Source organism: Spinacia oleracea, chromosome 3 (assembly GCF_020520425.1).
Source record: "Spinacia oleracea cultivar Varoflay chromosome 3, BTI_SOV_V1, whole genome shotgun sequence".
Lineage (NCBI taxonomy): Eukaryota > Viridiplantae > Streptophyta > Magnoliopsida > Caryophyllales > Amaranthaceae > Spinacia > Spinacia oleracea.
The window spans coordinates 15,170,389-15,192,535 of record NC_079489.1 but is presented as its reverse complement, the minus strand read 5'-3'; the positions used below and the strand labels follow the sequence as shown (position 1 = coordinate 15,192,535).

Sequence of the window (22,147 nt, the reverse complement as noted above, 5' to 3'; positions counted from 1 at the left end):
GTTGAACAACCACTGTCTCCAAACTTTTAGGGGTCGTCACCCACCTTTTCACACATGCTTGCAAGACTTTTAGGACATGTCCCCACACAGATTGTACATATGTACATTTACACAGATGCACAGATGTGCATTTACACAGATCACACACAAATACACAAGTGTTGTTCATGGCCGTTGATAACGACTTCTTCCCCACTAAAACACATTTGAAAACTAATTTAACAAATTTAAGCAATATATATATATATAATTCTTCAAAGGCTTGTATCATAAACCAAATCACATCTGAATTAAACACAATTAAAAAATCTTGGCACAAACCATACTTATACAAAATTCAATATATTCGCTTAAAGATCAAAATGAATTACTCATAACTTTTCACAAATTTCGTATACGTGATGCTTTGAAAAACAATTTAAAACATAATATTATATAAATTTCTACACTCTTAACCGCACCTGAGTACGAATTAAACTTTAGGGCAATTCAAATTTCTTAAGCTTATCACAAATCATACTCTTCAGCTCAAATTTCCAAACTCACTATTAATCCATAGAACCCTTAATTTGAAGTACACAATTGCTCAATCAATTTGGTTATAACAAAAAGATCACACCTCTAAACCATTAGCTTATAATCGCAATAGCATAATAAGCTCATATCCTTTAATTGCATAATCTTCATAAAGTCTGATCACTTATAAGTAGTCCTAAATGAATCTGGCTTCTCAATAAAATACTATACCCCAAACAAGCTTAATAGCTCAATCCGTTCTAGTCAAACTTGACTTCATGCTCAGTCGCACACGGTTACGTTCTCAACACTGTAACATAGATCTTATAAGTAATTCTCATTAGGGTTAAAGTATAAAACGATATATAAATCCACAATTTAATCGTATTGAAATATAAATTATTTATATTATTTTATCTTTTTCAAGAATAATCTTGGTCTTTCAATTTCAAACATACTCTTTATAGAAAACCATGTAAAGGTCTCAAACGAAATAATTTAATAACATGTTTAGCTTCCCAACTCGATAAAGGATAACTTCCTAAGTATAGGCCATGCTTCATAATTCGGAAAATCAAGTAATTAATTAAAATACATAATATATTGAGTAGTTCAAAAACTAGATTCTAGATGATCAATTAGTTTACTTCCTATGATTATCCAAATCATAAAACTTATTTCAAAAGTGTTTTTCGTTGTAACCAATCATTTTCGTCATATTCGAACTAAAATCATACAATAACTGGTATATTGGTGAAACCAGTTTAGCGATAACTTAATCAGAACATAAATAAAGAAAATAATAATCTCATAAAAATAATTTGTAAATCTTATTATAAAATTATATGGCTCAAATAATAGTTCAAGAAAAGCAAAAGAGTACAATTGCAAAGGAAATATATTTGCCGCTTATGAATCAATCAATAGTTCTTGCTAAACCTTATTAATCCCAACAGAGGTTAATATATATTAGTCACACTCATATTTTTCTAATCATGTACTCCGTAGGTTATTTCAAAGTTTATCACACCATAGCTCGAATACTTAGAAAGATGCTCAAACAATATTTATCAATCATACCAACATTATAATCACACTAGCATAGGCTTGCCCATGGCTTTCCATATTGCAAAAGACTAATATCTTCACAACCCATATCATTCTTATGTAGGCATAACTATTTGTAACAAAATCTAACATCAATCGTATACCCAAACACACGACCAACTTTCACAAGTCTCACCATCAAACTCACAAATCTCACAACCGCATGGTCACAAGTCTCATGTTCAAATCAATCAAAATATTTCGATTCAAAACAAAAAAAAACATTGAGTTCCTTGAAATTCTAATAATATAAAGATCCCACATATTTTTACGAAATCACAATTTCCAAATCATAATAACGTAACACTTGAAATTAATTCAAAGGTCTTATTCTTAAGTGTAAATCACATAATTCACAAAATTCTTAAAATCTTGGAAACACAAGTCATAAATTTTACAAAGGTGGATGGACAATGTGTACCTTAAGCATACGACAATAATACTCCAAGAGTACGATCTCAGGTTCATAATCCGATCATCAACACCAATTTCATGATACCCATCACTCCTTTGCTTGAACTCCCAATTATACATCCATAGTTCAATCTTCATAATATATGCATGAACTCAACTCTTTAATAAGCTCCATATATTATCTTAACAAGGGTTCTACTTCGCTAATCAAATCAGAGTTGGGAACTTAGAGGAAAGATCAACAACAACAAGGCCGCAACAACAATAAATTGAGGTATCAACAACAACTTGTAGCCAGCAGCAGCGACTGATTTCAGAAGAGCATATCTCCTAAAATACAGCTCCAAATTGAGTGACGTTTGAGCCTAAATTCATCTACGCAAAGATATCTAAAATTTTTGTTTAGAAACAAGAATGGAAAAATTAGCGTAAGATCTTCAAAACATCACAAACAGAAGCTAGTTCTGAAAACAACAACTGCAGCAGCAGTGACAAGAAGAGGGCGTATCTCCCACAATACAACTCCAAATTGAGTAATTCTTGAGGCTAAATTGATTAGCTTTTCAAGGGCTACAACTTTCCTGAAGAAACAATTGGAAAAATCCGAACTCGTGTTGTAGAAAACGAACGAAACAGAAGCAGCAGCAGATAATCAAGCTAGAGGAGAGAGATTTTTGGGTTGTGAGTGTTTCCACCTAGGAGAAACCATTAAACAAATTTATTTTCTACCTTACTTGCCACTCAATTGTGAAGAATTAACAAGAAAATGACACCAATATTTGTGTGTGGCAACTCCCATGAGTGACACATAGCATGGAAGAGCAAGGCATATGAAATTATTTTATTTTTCTCACCAAGGGCAAAATTGTAATTTTACATTTAAAATAAAATTAAAAAAAAAATAGATTTTCCTCTCTTACATATTGAAAAGATAAAATACAATAATAATACTCATCTTTTATTAAAACTGTTTTAATCTATTTTAAGATAATAAAATGTAATTAGCCTCTAATTAAAAACACCTGGAAAAAATTGCGCTATTACACAAGGTACACAAATAATTGTGAGTACATGTTAGTTTTGGTGAAACTCAACGATATAAGTAAGGAGTCCTTTTATGTCGTGGAAAAATCGATAGGTTTACCTAATAAGTTCTTAGACGTACCTATCAACCAAAAATAGTTTCTAGACTATTAGCAAAAGGCTTTTGCTTACCTAAGATGTTTTAGGACTAAGTCGACAAACTGTGCTTAGTTCTTCAATGATTTTAGGATCTTGGAATCATTTTATTCACACCTGCCGGAACACATAACTTGAATAAAATGCTTAATGAACATTGAATTATGCATGTATGCTAGAATTTAAGTTTATTAAGAGAAACTGTGAATGGTTATTTATTTGTTTATTCTTTTCAATTGTAGTTTTAACTATGGCAAACAACAATCAAAACATCATCATGGGTTCTAAGCTTATGGTCAAGCTGAACCTGGCAAATTTTCTTGAATGGGAAGCTAAGCTAGTTGAAATAGTCAAACTCAATGGACTTGAGTATGTACTATCACATCCCATGCCAAGCTACTATGCCAGAGACATGACCCCTGAGAGATTTTTCGCCTGGGATGCGGATCTCAAAAAGGTTATGAGTCTCATGCTGAACAATATCCCTGATGATTGGGCTAGAAGGTTTGTAACCTATGAACCTTTTACGCTCATCAAGAATCTGAGGGATATCTGTCGTGGAAGCACGGAGGACAGGGACCTGAACGTCCATGAGTTGATTGAATCAATGTCTGGTCTAAAGGTTAGTTCTCCCAACAGGTGTTATAGGATGGAAGTCCAAGAAACACATGTTCAGCTCCTTCGCACTAAACAAAGGGTAGGCGTCCCACTGAGGTTCCATGTGGATCTTATGCGTTCATACTTTGATCGCCTAAGTCTACTAGGAACACCAGTAAGCGAAAGGATGGCAGTCTCTATCTTGCTCAATTCACTACACAGTGGGTTTGGTCGCTTCAAGCAACTATACCTAAGTGAACCAAGAGAAGAAACAGTTGCAGAATTTGTTCACCTTGTCAGAAAGGCTGAGATAATACTGGACTGTGAAGCCAAAGATTTACTCAAGGCTAGAAGGAGACCGTTCAAGAAAAGTGGAAAGTCCAAGGGCAATGCTAAATCAAAGCAGGACAAGTCCACATCAAGCTGTCTTTATTGTGATGGAATAGGCCATTACAAAAGAGAATGTCCAAAGCTAAAGGAAGATCAGAAGAACGGAACAGTCGTTCCATCTTCAGGTATTTTCGTTATAGACTGTATACTTGCTAATTCAACTTCTTGGGTATTAGATACAGGTTGTGGCTCACACTTATGTTCCAATCCACAGGGACTAAGAAGAAGTAGAAAGTTAAGCAAGGGTGAAGTCGACCTACGAGTGGGAAATGGAGCACGGATTGCTGCATTAGCTGTAGGAACTTATTATTTGTCGTTGCCCTCCGGGCTAGTTTTAGAACTGGAAGAGTGTTTCCATGTTCCAAGTCTTACTAAAAACATCATTTCAGTTTCTTGCTTAGATGCTAAGGGATTTTCCTTTTTAATAAAAGACAATAGTTGTTCGTTTTATTTTAAAGAGATGTTTTATGGATCTGCTAGATTAGTCAATGGACTTTATTTATTAGATCACGACAAACAAGTATATAACATAAATACCAAAAAGGCCAAAAAGGATGATTCAGATCTCACCTATCTGTGGCATTGTCGATTAGGCCATATAAACTTGAAACGCTTAGAAAGACTTCAAAAGGAAGGAATTCTAGAACCATTTGACTTAGAGGATTATGGTAAATGCGAATCATGTTTACTTGGCAAAATGACAAAGCAACCTTTCTCTAAAGTTGGAGAAAGAGCAAATGAACTATTGGGTTTAATCCATACAGATGTATGTGGACCAATGAGTACAAATGCTAGAGGTGGTTTCAGCTACTTTATCACTTTCACTGATGACTTCAGTAGATATGGTTATGTCTACCTAATGAAGCATAAGTCTGAATCCTTTGACAAATTCAAGGAATTTCAGAGTGAAGTAGAGAATCAATTAGGCAAGAAGATTAAGGCACTGCGGTCTGACAGAGGCGGTGAATATCTGAGCTATGAATTTGATGACCATCTGAAAGAATGTGGAATTCTATCAGAATTGACTCCTCCTGGAACACCACAATGGAACGGTGTGTCGGAACGGAGGAACAGAACCTTGCTAGACATGGTCAGGTCAATGATGGGTCAGGCCAAACTTCCATTAGAATTTTGGGGACATGCACTAAATACAGCTGCACTCACTATAAATAGAGCTCCGTCTAAAGCTGTCGAAAAGACTCCATATGAGTTATGGTTTGGAAAGCCTCCAAATGTGTCTTTTCTTAAGATTTGGGGATGTGAAGTATACGTCAAACGATTAATTTCAGACAAACTTCATCCAAAATCTGACAAATGTATCCTTGTGGGCTATCCAAAGGAAACAAAGGGGTATTACTTCTACAATACATCTGAGAACAAGGTATTTGTTGCTCGAGATGGTGTCTTTTTGGAGAAAGATCACATTTCCAAAATGACAAGTGGGAGAAAAGTAGACCTCGGAGAAATTCGAGTCGAACAACAAACTCTAGAGAATGCTCAAGATGACATTCAGGATGAAACTCAGAGATCTTTAGAAGAATCTGGTGAGAATCATGGTCAATCTAGAAATGTTACCCCGCGTAGATCGTAAAGATATAGATCTCAACCGGAAAGGTACTTAGGTATTTTGACGAACGAGAGCTATGACGTTCTATTACTTGAAAGTGATGAACCTGCGACTTACAAACAAGCTATGACGAGCCCTAGCTCCAAGCAATGGCAAGAAGCCATGCAATCTGAATTAGACTCCATGTCTGAAAACCAAGTATGGGATTTGGTCGATTTGCCAGATGGCTACCAAGCCATTGGAAGCAAATGGGTTTTCAAACTGAAAAAGGACAAGGATGGGAAACTTGAAGTTTTCAAAGCTAGATTGGTTGCAAAAGGTTACAGGCAAGTCCACGGTGTGGATTACGATGAAACCTTTTCACCAGTTGCAATGCTAAAGTCTATTCGGATAATGTTAGCAATCGCTGCATATTACGATTACGAAATATGGCAGATGGATGTCAAAACTGCTTTCTTAAACGGCGTTTTAACAGAAACTGTGTTTATGACACAGCCTGAAGGTTTTGAGGATCCAAAGAATGCTAAAAAGGTACGCAAGCTAAAGAAGTCAATCTACGGATTGAAGCAGGCATCCAGGAGCTGGAATATACGTTTTGATGAAGCAGTCAGTGACTTTGGTTTCATCAAGAACGCAGACGAATCTTGTGTATACAAGAAGGTCAGTGGGAGCAAAATTTCTTTCCTAGTATTATATGTCGACGACCTATTACTTATCGGAAATGACATTCCTATGTTGAACTCTATCAAGATTTGGCTTGGGAAATGCTTTTCGATGAAAGATCTAGGAGAAGCACAGTACATATTGGGCATCAAGATTTACAGAGATAGATCTAAAAAGATGATTGGACTTAGTCAAAGCACTTATATCAATAAGGAGCTTGATAGGTTCAAGATGGCAGACTCCAAGCGAGGCTACCTACCCATGTCTCATGGAATAACTCTAAGCAAGACTCAGTGCCCAAAAACACTTGATGAGCGTAGACGAATGAATGGGATTCCATATGCATCATTGATTGGTTCAATAATGTATGCTATGATATGTACACGCCCGGATGTTGCGTACGCACTCAGTGCTACGAGCAGATACCAGTCAGACCCAGGAGAGGCGCATTGGACTGCTGCCAAGAATATTCTGAAGTACCTGAAAAGGCACAAAGATGACTTCCTGGTCTATGGTGGAGATGATGAATTAATTGTTAAAGGCTATACGGACGCAAGTTTCCAAACCGACAAAGATGATTTCAGATCACAGTCTGGGTTTGTCTTCTGCCTCAACGGAGGTGCAGTAAGCTGGAAAAGTGCTAAGCAAAGCACCATTGCGGATTCTACAACTGAAGCGGAGTACATTGCTGCACATGAAGCAGCAAAGGAAGCTATATGGCTAAGGAAGTTCATAGGTGAACTTGGTGTAGTCCCCTCCATTAAAGGACCAATAGCCCTGTATTGTGATAATAACGGAGCTATTGCACAGGCAAAGGAGCCTAGACACCACCAGAGAGTCAAGCATGTACTTCGTAGATTTCACCTTCTACGAGAGTTCGTTGAAAGAAAAGAAGTCGAGATAAACAAGATTGGAACTGATGACAACATATCAGATCCATTGACTAAACCTCTGCCGCAGGCGAAGCACAACTCGCACACTGCAGCTTTGGGAATCAAGCATATTGGAGAATGGCTTTGATATCCCTGTTTAATGTTTTAAAGTTTTAGAGTTTAAATCTTTGTAAAACATTATTGGTTAACCATTCACAATAAATGAAAAGAATTCATTTTTCCATTTAATTTGTGGTTTATTAAATGATGAGTCCCTTCAATTTGACGATATATTCAAAATAGACTGTCAGGACCAGTCCTGTGACTAAGAAATGTCTATCAAGTGAACTTGAATGTCAAAGGTTGAAAATGGTCCCTAGTCGGAGTTTTCTATAAAATTGGACGCATAGAAAACGTTAGACGATTAGAATGCAAGATGACTAGTAGTTCTGTTTCTTGAACTATGTGGACATGGCAATATCATAATCATTTGCATAGATACTTACTTTGGGAAGACTAGTATCGGACAAGACCTATGAAACTTTACTGTAAGATATGAAAATCTGTCATAAGTAAATTTCATTAAAATTATTAGACACTAAATCCTCAATACCTGAGTGATTTGAGATTACTTGTTTGAGAACTGGTTGCTTTGACGTTGACCAACCGTCGCACCGTAAAAGGAGGCTATAAAGGCAACGCTCTGGTAATCACCTATCAAACGAAGTCTAATCTCAAGATCGCAAGATTGGGATTGTCCTCCCATAAATCGGGATGAGATGCTTAAAAGTTGTACAAGGCCACTCGGACAGCTAGAAACTGTGAAATGCATGGCCGTGCTCGGATGAATCATAGGCTATGATTATCTGTATATTTGATCAGTTGAACTCTGAAACCGAGGAACACCTCTGGACATAATAAGGATGACAACTCTTACCTTATGTTCAAGAGCAAGCATCGAGCGACAAAGGAATTAGGAAATGCACACTTGTCCCTAAGGACAAGTGGGAGACTGAAGGAAATAATGCCCTTGGTCCAAGTATGCATTCTATGTTAAGTCTAATAAATGCGGTTCAGTATTAATTAACAAGTTAATAATTCAGTGAGATCAAGTGAGCTGAATGCCTAGCTAGAGGCCGCTTCAGTTCAAGTGGAATTAATGATATTAATCCACAGCTTACTCTTGACTGAACCCGTAGGGTCACACAAATAGTACGTAAACGGATCAAGTATTTAATGGCATTAAATACTCCATCTATGGATATTCGGAATCGACGGATCTTGGTTTCAGTGGGAGCTGAGATCGTCACAGGCAAGAAATGAATACTCCGGAAACGATGATATTGCCGGAAACGAAAATATGGATCGTATCGGAAATATAAATATTATCCAAGTCGTAGATGTTGCCGGAAACGGAAACATGGTACGTATCGGAAAATATTATTGGAAATGGAAATATTGCCGGAATCGGAAATATTGCCGGAAAGGGAAATTTGTCAGAATCGGAAATATTATCGGAATCGGAAAATAATTCCGGAAACGGAAATATTAAATATTTGTTCGAAACGGAAATTAATTCCGGAATCGGAAATATTAAATGTTGTTCGTATCGGAAATGAATTTCGGAATCGGGAATTTAATCGGAAGCGTATCGTACGAATTAGTGTCGGACGAGGCCCGCTAGACGAAGGCCCAGCACGAAGCCAGGCCATCGCCCAGCGAGCCGCACGCAGCAACGCACGCCTCGACCAGGCCCAGCGCAAGGCCAGGCCAAGCCAAGGGCGCGCGCGCGCGCAGCACCACACATGGGCTGTGCACTTGTCGTGGGCCGCAAGGCCTGCGCGGGTGCACGGCTTGTACGATGCGTGTGCGGGAAATCCTAATCCTATTAGGATTCGTGCGAAGATTAAAATCCTAATCCTATTAGATTTGTTTTGTTATTTAGAGTCCTAATAAAGTTCTAATTAACAAATCCACATCCTAGTAGGATTACAATTCCTTTTCCATACCTCTATAAATAAGGGCCTAGGGGTCATTATTTATATACACAATTCAAGTATTCAAAGTGATTTTTGAGAGCAAAAATTCAGTCATACAATTGCCTACAATAGCCAAAAATTCTAAGTACCTTAAGGGCGATCCTAGTTGGTCAAGCTTAAGGCGGATCCGGACGTGCTGTGGACTATCTACGGAGGGACGACATTTGGAGTCCTAAAGACTTGTTCGGTTCGGGCGCAGCTAGGGAAGGCACGCAACAAAGTGTATGCATCTAAACTATGCTAAATGATTATGTGTAAATAATATGCTTTCCTGGCTTTATGGTTTTTCCGCATGATTTATGAATTGTCATATGTATCATAACCTAACATCCTGCACATCACTATCCAGTACATGGAAGCCATTATTGATCTGAGTTGGTTGCACAGGAGTACTCCTAACCCTTATTGGCCTAAGAGCTCTTTGAAACCCCTCTGGATCCACAAGAGGTTCACTCACCACCTCTTCCCTCCTATCCTGAACTGATGGAACATTCTTCCTAACCCAAACCCTTCTTGGCTTGCCTTTCCTACACTGATCCTCACCATGACCAATGAGTTTACACCTTCCACAAACAGTTGGCCTCCATTCATAATGCACAGCAACTTGAGTCATAATCCCCAATTCATTTCGAAAAGAGATCACATCAGGCAGTTCCTGTGACAGAGTTACATCAACCATAACTCTAGCATATTGCAATTTATCTCTACTACATGTTGCATTATCTCTTTTAATGGGTTTACTTAACTGACTGACAATCTTAAACAAAACGACAACCTAATTACGACGGGTTAAAAATCCCGTCGCAAAAGATTTTGCGATGGGGCTAATAACCAAACAAAGACAGGAACAACCGTCGCAAATGTATTTTACGACGGGTTAACAACGCGATTTTTCATTAACGACGACCCCCTTTTATGATGGGTTCGCGACAGGAAAACCCATCATTCATCAACGATTATTGGCTTTTAACAACGGAATTTCCCGTTGTTAATGGTATAATTTTTTGTTGTGTAGTGTCCCGATGTAAAAGACTAACATATCCTTACTAATCCCTTTTGATTTCTCTTACACAATTTTTTTTTATTATTTCTTTCAATTTTAAGGGTAACACGTTTTTATTTAGTATTATTACTACTATTATTATTTTTATAATTTTTACTACTTTAGTCTTTTTTTATACAAACTTTTTTTTATTGTTTTCATTTTTAATTAATTAGTGATGTTTTTCCTTATTTACAATTTTTCCCATCCATTGTCATATTGCCTCGATTAAGATAAACACGGAGTACTTTGGTTTCCACCCAAAATATCTAAAATTTTCATAACTTTATGTAATATTTTTCAAATGGCTTTCGTGCATAGATTTTGAAATATGTAGATGCCTAATTACAGAAGATAAAATTTATTTCCTAGAAGTATATTATTTATTTTCTTTTATTTCTACCAAGAGGTTTTATAAGTAATTGATAATAAAAAAGAGACAAATCAGGGTTATTACATAATTCATACTTTATTCTGTACTATATAAGTACGTATTTATATACATTAAATTATAGGATTATTTTATTATTACTTTTTTAAGTATCAAATTACACTAGATGTAGTTTAAGATCGAAACCATTAACATAGTTATCTTTTGTGGCCGCTTGACATCAGTAAATAAAAAAAAATCAGGTTTTCTCTTACTAAATATTTGAAACATTAACCAACTTCATTTTAGAATGATCATATATGTATCTCATAGGTGTATATCTAGAGCTAATATCACAGTTTAGGAAGAAAATAGATTTCCACTAACAAAACAAGTCAAAATAATACAAGTTGCAATAAATTGCTCATTAAATGTTGGAATTGTATATATGAAAAAGAAATAACCACGTTACAAAAAAAAAAATGCATAATAAGAGAAAATGGAGTGTGAGAATTTGAGGACTTAAAGCATCCCACACCCAACAAAGCTTCATTAATTAAAACAATGTTTATTCATGTGATGAACCATCCACCATATTTCGTTGCGGAATCTGACTCCTGAAAGAGTTAATCCCATCTATCACCAATAAAACTTTAGGGGTTTAAATGGGATTATCAGCATTATTGGAATTTGTGCTAGGAGGAGGTGGATTATTGTTATTTCCTTCAGCCAAAACCCTTATTTGGTATGCGAAAGAGCTTGACTTATCCTCTAACACCAATAGCAAGTCGCGCAAATCATTAGGCGAGACTTGCTCAAGCGTAGATCTGCCATGAATAATGTCATTCAAAAGATCTTCTATTTTAGTTTCTCTATTCTTTCTCTGGATTCTCTTCATCTGCTCCGTTCTCTTTTTGATAGTTTGTTCCAAAAACGCTTGTTGATCCAAACGCTTCTGAGCTTGATAAATTTCCGGCTTTGATAAATACTTGGATATGATCCTTCGCATGTCTTCCTCCGACGGAGGCCAAACTACAGGGGTTTGGTCTTCTTGTCCATAAATGATGGCAAGTGCATCTACATCACACAAGACACTTATTTCACGTGTCTTTTTTATCAAACCTGGTGCTCTTTTTGTGAATGTGGATCTTCTAGCAGAGTCATTTTCTTTGTATACTAGTTCAACCTTCTTTCTAGACATTTTAGAACGAAAGAATATTTTTTTGGTGTAAGAGTTTCTTATAAGTTGTAAAATTTTTGTTTGTTTGAAGGATGAATGATTTTTTTTGGTTTTAGGAAGGTGTATTTATAGGTGTAAATTATGCAAGCTAGGTTATCTTTGTTAATTAAATATTATAATTTTTCAGTATTAGATAATATTTTGGAATCCACTTTGATAATGTTACATTACGTAGTGAGAACAAATAATTATGTATCTTAATTATGATTATATTTATTGAGAACAAATCATTGTATTATGGAAAAGGATATATTGTTACCTTAAATGTCTGATAATATTAGATAATATGGTAGGGTATTAAAAAACAACCTTTAATATTGGGATTGATTATAAAAGGTGTGAATGAGGAAAACAAATTGTAAGTGTATATTCGTCGCATTTACACACGCATATAACCAACGTAACCTAATGTATAATATCTTTTTTTTCCATAAAAATACTTGTGGCTGGTTTTCTTAGACCAATGGAGTTTGAAAGAGAACATCATCTTAAGGGGAAAAAAAAGATGAATAAAAAGAAGGGTGCATACTATATGTCTTTAATTTGTTGAAATGAATTGGAGGATCATATGCATCTTGTATAGTTGTACACGATTAAACTTACAATGAATTCACATGATATGATGTACTTATTCATATACACATGTTAGACATATATGTGAAATAAGATTAACAAATTGACTCAAATTATTTAGTGAAATTTTCAAAAAGACCGATTATCAAGTTGATAATCCGCCATATAAGACACTTATGTATTGAGTAATTTCGGGGGGTTAATATACAATAAGAAGGAGACAAAGTTATTGCAAAATGAAAATCAGTTTTAGTTTCTAAAATACCTGAAATTCATTTCGTGTGAAAAAAATTTCTTAGCATACATTGCAAGATACAATGGTTGAAGTAATTGAGTATTAAGAAAATGGAGAAAGAAAGTTTAACCGGTACGAATATCTACGAATTTACAAATTTAAGATTTTTCTTCCTTTTCTTTCTTTCATCCGATGCTTGATTAAGTACTAAAATTTGTTGGAGGTCAAAATTCTTGAACACTAAATAATAAGGAGAACAATTTTACTAAAGAGAAGTAAAAATAGCCACAACTTTAACATCAAATTAATACAAGGACTAGTTGCACTTCGATTCACCCATATATTAAATCTTTGTGTTATAGTCAAGATAATTTGTTGAAGTAGAATAGAAAATCATATATAGAGTGCATTTAATCACGTCGTAACATATATACATAATCTCCGCTGCATCTACACCAGCCAAATAAAAAACTTTAGTAAGGTTTTAACTGTGATGGGTTTTTACTATGATAAAGTAGGAATGGATCAGTACGTGGAAATATACACCCCTTAGATAAAATAAATAAACTATCTTCTACGAATGCATAAAGGTTCTTGTTAAATAAGTGAATAAATGGGTAAATGTTTTTTAAAGAGTTGAAACCAGGTATGATTCACGTTTTAATAATTGCACAAGTAGCATGCATGTGCACAATTTTTTCTTAGCATATGTAACTTTCAATTCATGTCACCACAGAAATATCGTAAAACTAGCAGATATTACCACAAGATCTCTTATACATAAAAATAGCTAATGAAATTTATCATGTCATATATTAAGAAATCAATTAAATTTATCATACTATACAAAGATTCGTAAGGCATTACCCAATGAGCAATCCTATTTACTCTACTTCAAGTGCTTATACTTGCTCATTTAAGAGGATACATTTAGTTCAAACACATTTTAATATTTTTTCTTTCCTTGAAGTTCGAAAAACATCCAACCCTTTAAATAGTGATTTTTTAATTTAGAACTATAAGTTCAAGTTAAAAACATATATAATTCGACCTGCGATAGGTTGACTGATAAAAAATTAGTAACATGACATCTGATGAGGACATGGGGGTAAGGGCCGAAAGCAAACAATAGGCTAATGCATTAAGTGGAAGAAAAGAGAAATATTATGGTCATAACTCAAACCATGTTATCTTATACATATTTAAATAAACATAGCGATTATTCTCAATCCTTTCTTATCTATCATTGAATTGTATGCAAATTCACATGTTATCTTCTATTCTGTATTTTTTGATGCTTTACACGAAATAAAACTCCTTATATACGTTGTTACATTTGGATTTTGGTAAATATGGAGAACAAAAAAGTTCAGAAAAAAGTTCAGAAAAAAGTTCAGAAAAAAGTTGAAAGGAAAAGCTTGCTGTAAAGAAATATAATGTATTCTAGTATACTTATAAGTTATACGCACATCTAGCTAAGAGACAGAATATGTGTGGATTAATATGAGACTAAGGAAATAACTTTATACATGTCAATATTGTTAAAGAAAAAGTGGAATGAGCATTTATACGGAGTTCTACGTTTATCTCGCCATATTCGCCTATAAAATGCTTTATATAGTTACGTTGCCATTCAAGTACGTCTAGAGGTAAAATTATGTAAAGCAATGGATAACTACATAAAGTACGTAAAGCCTTCATTCAATTGATAAAATTAATTTCTAAACTAGTGTTTGTATACATGTCATTGCAAGAATAAAAAAAGATAGTACTCCTTAATTGATTAGCATGCATGCAAGTGTAAGGCAATTTCGTTTAATGAAAAGTAATGCAAAGTTGTATACATGTTATGACAAAAAACAAAATTTTCACATCATATTAATAAAGGAAAATAACTAAAAGTGAAAGTTTTACATTATATAACATTTGATTTACTACCAAAAAAAAAACTTAGCCAAATCCACTACGTACATTAACACCACTTTTACTATATATAAGTAATATGTAGCACAAAATCTTGTTTACAAATGGTGTACAATAATTTATTGTACACCAAGATCAAATAACAGACTTTTCTTACTTTGGGTTGGACACACACGTGTGGGTAAAGAGCGCATTTTTTTTTCTCTTGTATGGACCTTCTATTTTCCCTCTTTCACTACAAGAATTTGTATCTTTAACGACAACCTAATTACGACGGGTCAAAAATTCCGTCGCAAAAGCCTTTTGCGACGGGGCTAACAACCAAACAATGACGGGAATAACCGTCGCAAATATCTTTTACGACGGGTTTACGACGGATTTACGACGGGATTTCTATTAACGACGGCCCCCTTTTATGACGGGTTCGCGACAGGAAATCCCGTCGTTAATCAACGATTATTGGCCTTTCGCGACGGGATTTCCCGTCGTTAATAGTACAATTTCTTGTAGTGTTTCTCTCTGTCTCTCTGCGATTTTTTTGCAATTTTCTTCGATCTTTTGATGCGAGTTTGGCTTCTATTTTCTATGCGATTGGTGTTCATTGATTCCGCTCTATAATCAAGGTCAGCTTCCTTCTTTTTTGTATTTTTCGATTAGTTATCATGTTAGAATCGCATGATAATAAATGCAACCTCCACTTTCAAAATTATTATTATATGCACCAGATTGGAAACATAGAAATAGAATCACGAGTATAAAAGCAAAGGAGCAAAAGATCCAAAATAATCAAGAAAGTATTAAGAGTCACCTTGCTTCCAGTCCAACATTTACCGGGGACACATCAGGTCGGTTGCGCCTCACCGTGTCAAATATGGCTATAGGTCGGTTCTTTTTTTTCTTTTGTATTTTGGTATTTTGTTATTTAGGTTTAGAAATTTTAGTTTTAAGTTAGGTTTTCTAGATTGTTTTATTGTTTGTGATTAGGCTATGATGATTTTAATGGTATGTGTATTGTTGCTTTAGATGTTGCGATTTTTAGGATTTTGAATAGTTTTAAGGCTGCGATTTTGTTTTTTAGGCTTTTTGATTATTTTTTGTGATTAGTTTTCATGTTTATGTGTTGTTTGTTAAGAACAGAAGCACAGAGTAAAAGTTAAGAAACTTAAATTAAAAGTTAGGAAGTTTATGTTAAAAGTTAGGAATGCTATGTTAAAAGCTACACTAACTTTTACTATATTAAGACTAACTTTTAGTACAAAAATGCTAACTTTACCTTCTAAGGTTTCACTTAGGTTAAAAGTTAGGAATATCAATATAAAAGTTAGCCTTGGTGTAGTAAAAGTTAACAAAAGTTTTATATAAGTTTACCTAACTTTTAGTACATGATGACTAGCTTTTAAAGCAAAAATGCTAACTTTAACTTTTGAGCTTTCACTTAACTGAAAAGTTAGAAACATTAATATAAAAGTTAAGAACATTAATATAAAAATTACGCGTAGAGTAGTAAAAGTTAAGAAAAGTTTTGTCAGTTTACCTAACTTTTACCATATGAAAGCTAACTTTAAATGCAAAAATACTAACTTTTCCTTTGTTATTCAAAAAGGCTAACTTTAACTTATGAGGTTTTACTTAAGTGAAAAATTAGGAATATTAATATAAAAGTTAAGAATATCAATATAAAAGTTAGCCTTGGTGTAGTAAAAGTTAAGAAAAAAATTTATGTCAATTTACCTAACTTTTACTACATAAAGGCTAATTTTTAATGCAAAAAGGCTAACTTTTACTTTTATTACTCAAAAAAGGCTAACTTTAAATTTTAAGGTTTCACTTAAGTGAACAATTTAGGAATATCAATATACACCATAAAAGTTAAGAATATCAATATGAAAGTTAGCTTTGGTGCAGTAAAAGTTAAGAAAACTCTTATATCAGTTTACCTAACTTTTACTACATGTATGCTAACTCTTAATACAGAAAAACTAACTTTTACTTTTTTTTTTATTCAAAAGGCTAATTTTAACTTCTAAGTTTTCACTTAAATGAAAAATTAGAAATATCAATATACTCCGTAAAAGTTAAGAATATCAATATAAATGTTAGCTCTGGTGTAGTAAAAGTTAAAAAAAATTTCATATCAGTTTATCTAACTTTTACTGCATGAAGGCTAACTTTTAATACAAAAAGTCTAACTTTTAATTTGTTTACTAAAAAAGGCTAAATTTGACTACAAATATATCATTAGATCTAATTACGTGCTATTAAGAATAACTGACACAATAATAAATATCTCGTGCATTGGCACGGGCACAAACTAGTATATATACTACCTTCGTTACTAAATAATTTTTACGATTACTATTTGCACGGTAATTAAGGAACTTTGGTAAACATGTGATGTTGGGGTAACAAATGAGAAAATGAGTGACTATAAATTATCCAACAATTTGAGTGGATGAAAATTATATTAAAGTATTGCAAGTTGCATGTTGTAGTGGGCCAAATGAGGGTATAAATGTAAAATTTACTCCATCTGTATTTTAAAAAGATACTCCCTCTGTCCCTTCATACTCGCACCGATTTGACCGGTGCGGAGTTTAAGACACTTGAATTGACTTATTAATTTAATGGGTGTTAGTTGATAATGGGGTATTTTTTTAATATAGTTAGTGGGAATGTGTAAGGGTTGAGGAGTGGTGAGTGGGGGGTGTGAATTTTTAAATGATTTTTTGTAGGGAGTAGGGGGAGGAAGTATGTGTGGCAACACACATATCAGAGTAAAAGACAATAGCTAAAAGACAAAATAGGGAAAAAAGGAAGTACCATTTATGTTAAAAAAAAAGTACCATTCTGACAAAAAAATACCATTTTTGTTTAAAAAAGTACCATTCATTTTATTTTTTGTCCTTTTTCCTATTTTTTTCTTTTGCTATGATATGCATTTGCAAGCACATATCAGATATCCGAAAATACTTCATCGGAGTAGATGTGTAGGTGAGTTAGTAGGCAAGTGTGAGAAATAATATAATATTGGTAAAAAATTTCATTTATAGAAGCGGTGCAAGTATTATGGGAGGTCGCGAAAAGGAAAACGGTGCGAGTATTAAGGGACGGAGGGAGTATACGCTTTTCATAAAAGGCCGTATTTTAAAAAGAGACACACATCCTTTTTAACATGTTTTGGTCTCCACATTCAATTATTTTAAACGATAGTACGTGCAATGTTTTTCTCTTTCTTGTGGTCCTCACACTTACTCACATCATCTTTTTACTATAATAAATAATGTAACCACTCACTACTACAAATTGCATACAATTCCTACACTTTCCTCACGACACTTATATAAGTGTCGCAATTTCATTTCCTTATAATCCCGACATGGCGACACTTGATTCGACACTTAATTATGTCACCAATTCACAAGGGTTCAGTGGCGGGCGTAGAATATCGTTTGCCGCTGTACTTGCTAGAAAATTTAGGCGCGTTTTCAAAAAGAAAAAATAAATAAATTGTGATACTGGAGAAAAAGACGATGAAGAAGTTAGAGAAAACCTAAACCCTCGCTTAACTCCTCCTTCAAACCTCGCTCGAATCTCCTCTTTCAGCCTCGCTCGAATCTCCTCCTTCAAACCTTGCTCGAATTCAATTGTGAATTACTACTCACTTCTTCGATCAGAGGTAAGATCTCAATTAAATTGTTTCTGTTAACATCTTTGTAATTCGTATTTCGTGAATTTGATTAATTGTGGGTGAATGAAATCTTCAAACCAAACTCTAGAGGTTTCATTCTATCAATTCATTGGCGAAGTTAATTATGAATTTTTGTTAAAATTTCGAAATAATTGCAGAGATTGCTTGGGTTTGAGAATTTATCTGTTCTTGTTTGCTTTCATTGATGATTTTTAGGATTTGTAGCTTTTGAAATTATACAAGAACGACGCATCTCTACCGGTGACGACTCCAACCAGTTCGTTCAATTTCTTGGTAGGTTCATCCTCTCTCTTTCTTCATATATGAATTATTTTTCAATTTCGTGAATTTGATTAATTGTGGGTGAATTTGATTAATTATGAATTTGATTAATTGTGGGTGAACGAATCTTCAAACCAAACTCAAGAGGTTTCATTCTATCAATTAATTGGCGAAGATAATTATGATTTTTTATTATAATTTCGAAATAATTGCAGAGATTCCTCATATATGAATCTTTGAAAAAAGACCCACTTCCTGAATTTGAAGTATGTGTAGAATTTGTTGTAGGAACTATGACTAATAAGAACAATAATTAGAACAAGCTTATCTGTAACAATGTCGTGGCGTGACACCAATCACTGCCCTAAAGTCGAATTTGCCCCGCTAAGTACACGCGGACTCGTAGCAACCGACCCCCAGGGATACACGACTCCAATCCTTCGGTGTACGACGAAGAACTAGATTGAGAACACCCTTAAGCAATGCCCAGAACAATGGAGGTTTTGTGTTTTTATTTCGGAGAAGAGGAAAAGAACAATTTTTCTGTCTGTTTTCTGTGGAAAACGATGATGAATTTATAGAGAGGTTTTTAGGAAACTGTAACAGCCATAAACGGCTAGTGGAGCAGTTACCGGAGTAATGGGGAACTGCAACAGTCATAAAACGGCTAGTGGGGTTAATGGAACAGTTTCCAGAGTTAGTGGGTTGATTAAGTCTCCTGACTTAATCAAACCGCCCTTGACCAAAAAGAATAACCCGGTCCACAAAACCCACCCCACGCCCGCGAACCGCATTCGCCAAGTACCAAGTACCAAGTACCAAGTACCAAGTACCAAGTACCAAGTCCCAAGTCCCAAGTCCCAAGTCCCAAGTCCCAAGGCCCAAGGCCCAAGGCCCAAGGCCCAAGGCCCACGGCCCAAGGCCCACGGCCCTCGCCCGAGCCCGGCCCGGCGCGCGCGTGTGTGTGTTGTGACCACCCATGCCACTCTCAAGCACTCTTAAACAAATGATTAAAGGGTAGTGCAATATATAAAGAAGGTAGTATGTGGATTTTTTATCAATGTGGGACAATTGGTTTTTCATTCTTTTGAAGCATTCCTTTTTGTAGGAACAAACTCCAACATTCCCCCACATGATTCAAAAGAAGGACGGCTTTGGTAATGGAAGATGTTATGGGCAAGGGATACGTAGTTTTGCAAGTATCAATGTCTTGTGGACTTGAATTGATACCTAGTGCATACTAGTATGTCATACAGCCATATAAGGTGGATTTATCCTTGAACCCTGCATGGGGATTGTAGTAACACAACAGCGCACCAAACTTTTCTCAAAACAAGTAGTGTTCTCGCGAACTTTAATAGTCAGTGCCCCACAAGTTCCTGGTATTTCATGAACGCTCTAGAGGTCCTAAGCCAAGGGACCTCATAGGGGGTTGGGCGTAGCCCCCACATTCACATAGGTAAGTTCATCAGGTTTATACTGTCATAAACCACCTCAATAGGCTATGAACTTATTAAGAGCTTTGGCTCATCCTTACTCATTTGACAGTAAGACAAAATACTACATCACTTTATTAATAGGAATGGCAGTAGTATACAAAACGCGAGTTCTTTTGTGACTTAGTTTGACACATTGAACTTAGATTTCTCCAAGATGGGTATCCATCACAATTCACTCCTCAATAGGCTTTAAACCCATTCCTTGTGCTGACTCATGCACCATTTTCTTACAAAGGCCTTTGGTGAGAGGATCTGCAATATTCCTCTCCGACTTTACATACTCAAGTGATATCACATTATTTCTGATCAGATCTCTAACAATTGCATGCCTCACGCGAATGTGCCTCCTTTTTCCATTATAGGATTGATTGTTCGCTACCCCAATTGCTGCTTGTGAGTCACAATGCATGGACACTGATGGAGTTGGCTTCCCCCACAATGGTATGTCAGCTAGCAGGCTCCTTAGCCACTCGGCTTCTTGACCTGCCAATTCTAAAGCAATAAACTCAGATTCCATTGTAGATTTAGCAATACAAGTTTGTTTAGATGATTTCCATGAAATAGCACCACTAGCAAGAGTGAAAACATAGCCACTAGTAGAATGAATCTCATCATTATCTGACACCCAATTAGCATCGCAATATCCTTCTAAAACACATGGTGTCCTATGATAGTGCAAACCCCAATTGATAGTGCCTTTCAAGTACCTCAATAGTCTTATTAAAGCATTCCAATGATCACGATTAGGACTATGAGTATACCTACTCAATCTACTAACAGCATATGCAATATCTGGTCTAGTATAATTCATTAAAAACATCACACTTCCAATGATCTTGGCATATTGTTCCTGAGACACACTATCACCTTTATTTTTCTTCAAAGTAATATTAGAATCATATGGGGTTTTCGCAGGTGTACAATCAAATTGATTAAATTTCTTTAAAATTTTCTCAACATAATGAGATTGGTTTAAAGACAGCCCATATGAAGTTCTAATAATTTTTATGCCAAGAATAACATCCGCCTCTCCCAAATCCTTCATTTCAAAACAAGAATTTAAGAAGGCCTTAGTTGCATTAACAACATCTATATTGGTTCCAAAAATTAACATATCATCCACATATAGACATATGATCACACAACCAGACTTGTCAAGTTTAGAATACACACAAGCATCAGAATCATTAACACAAAAACCATCAGAAATAATAGTTTGATGAAACTTGTCATACCATTGCTTAGGTGCTTGTTTTAGACCGTATAACGATCTAATGAGTTTACATACCTTGTTTTCCTGTCCAGGAGCAATACATCCCTCTGGTTGCTTCATGTAAATCTCCTCTTTCAAATCACCATTCAAAAAGGCAGTTTTCACATCCATTTGATGCACAATAAGATAATGAATAGATGCAAGTGCAATTAAAGCTCTAATGGTAGCAACCTTTGTCACAGGAGAATAGGTATCAAAGAAATCTAGACCTTTCTTTTGATGATGACCACCAACTACTAATCTAGCTTTAAACTTGATCAAATTTCCATTAGTATCCTCTTTCTTTGTAAAAATCCACTTACTTCCTAAAGCTTTACAACCCCTAGGAAGTTCAGTCAAAACCCAAGTATTGTTACTCATGATAGACTCTATCTCACTATTTATGGCCTCTAACCAAAAACTAGAGTCAACAGACCTCATAGCCTCCCCATATGTCCTAGGATTTTCTTCTAAAATAAATGCATCTATCTCATACTCATTCAGAAACTCATTTTCAATAAGAAATGCAGTTATGAAATCAGGACCAAAACTAGACTCAGTTCTAGCTCTCTTACTCCTTCTAGGTTCTACATTAGATGATGCAATGTCATGATGCACAACAGAAGAAGATGGAGATGGAACAGGTAAACTTGCTTGCACATTCAATTTCATAGGAAAAATATGCTCAAACAATTCAAC

At 35.1% G+C, this 22,147-nt stretch overlaps 1 protein-coding gene across 1 annotated transcript; it reads right to left on the bottom strand.

Annotated features, from left to right (window-relative positions):
• Nucleotides 1-11,417: 11,417 nt before the first annotated feature.
• On the bottom strand, nucleotides 11,418-11,957 carry LOC110778250 (agamous-like MADS-box protein AGL80). The gene has a single exon (XM_021982824.1). The coding sequence runs from the start codon at nucleotides 11,955-11,957 to the stop codon at nucleotides 11,418-11,420; it is 540 nt and encodes a 179-aa protein (XP_021838516.1).
• Nucleotides 11,958-22,147: the final 10,190 nt, after the last annotated feature.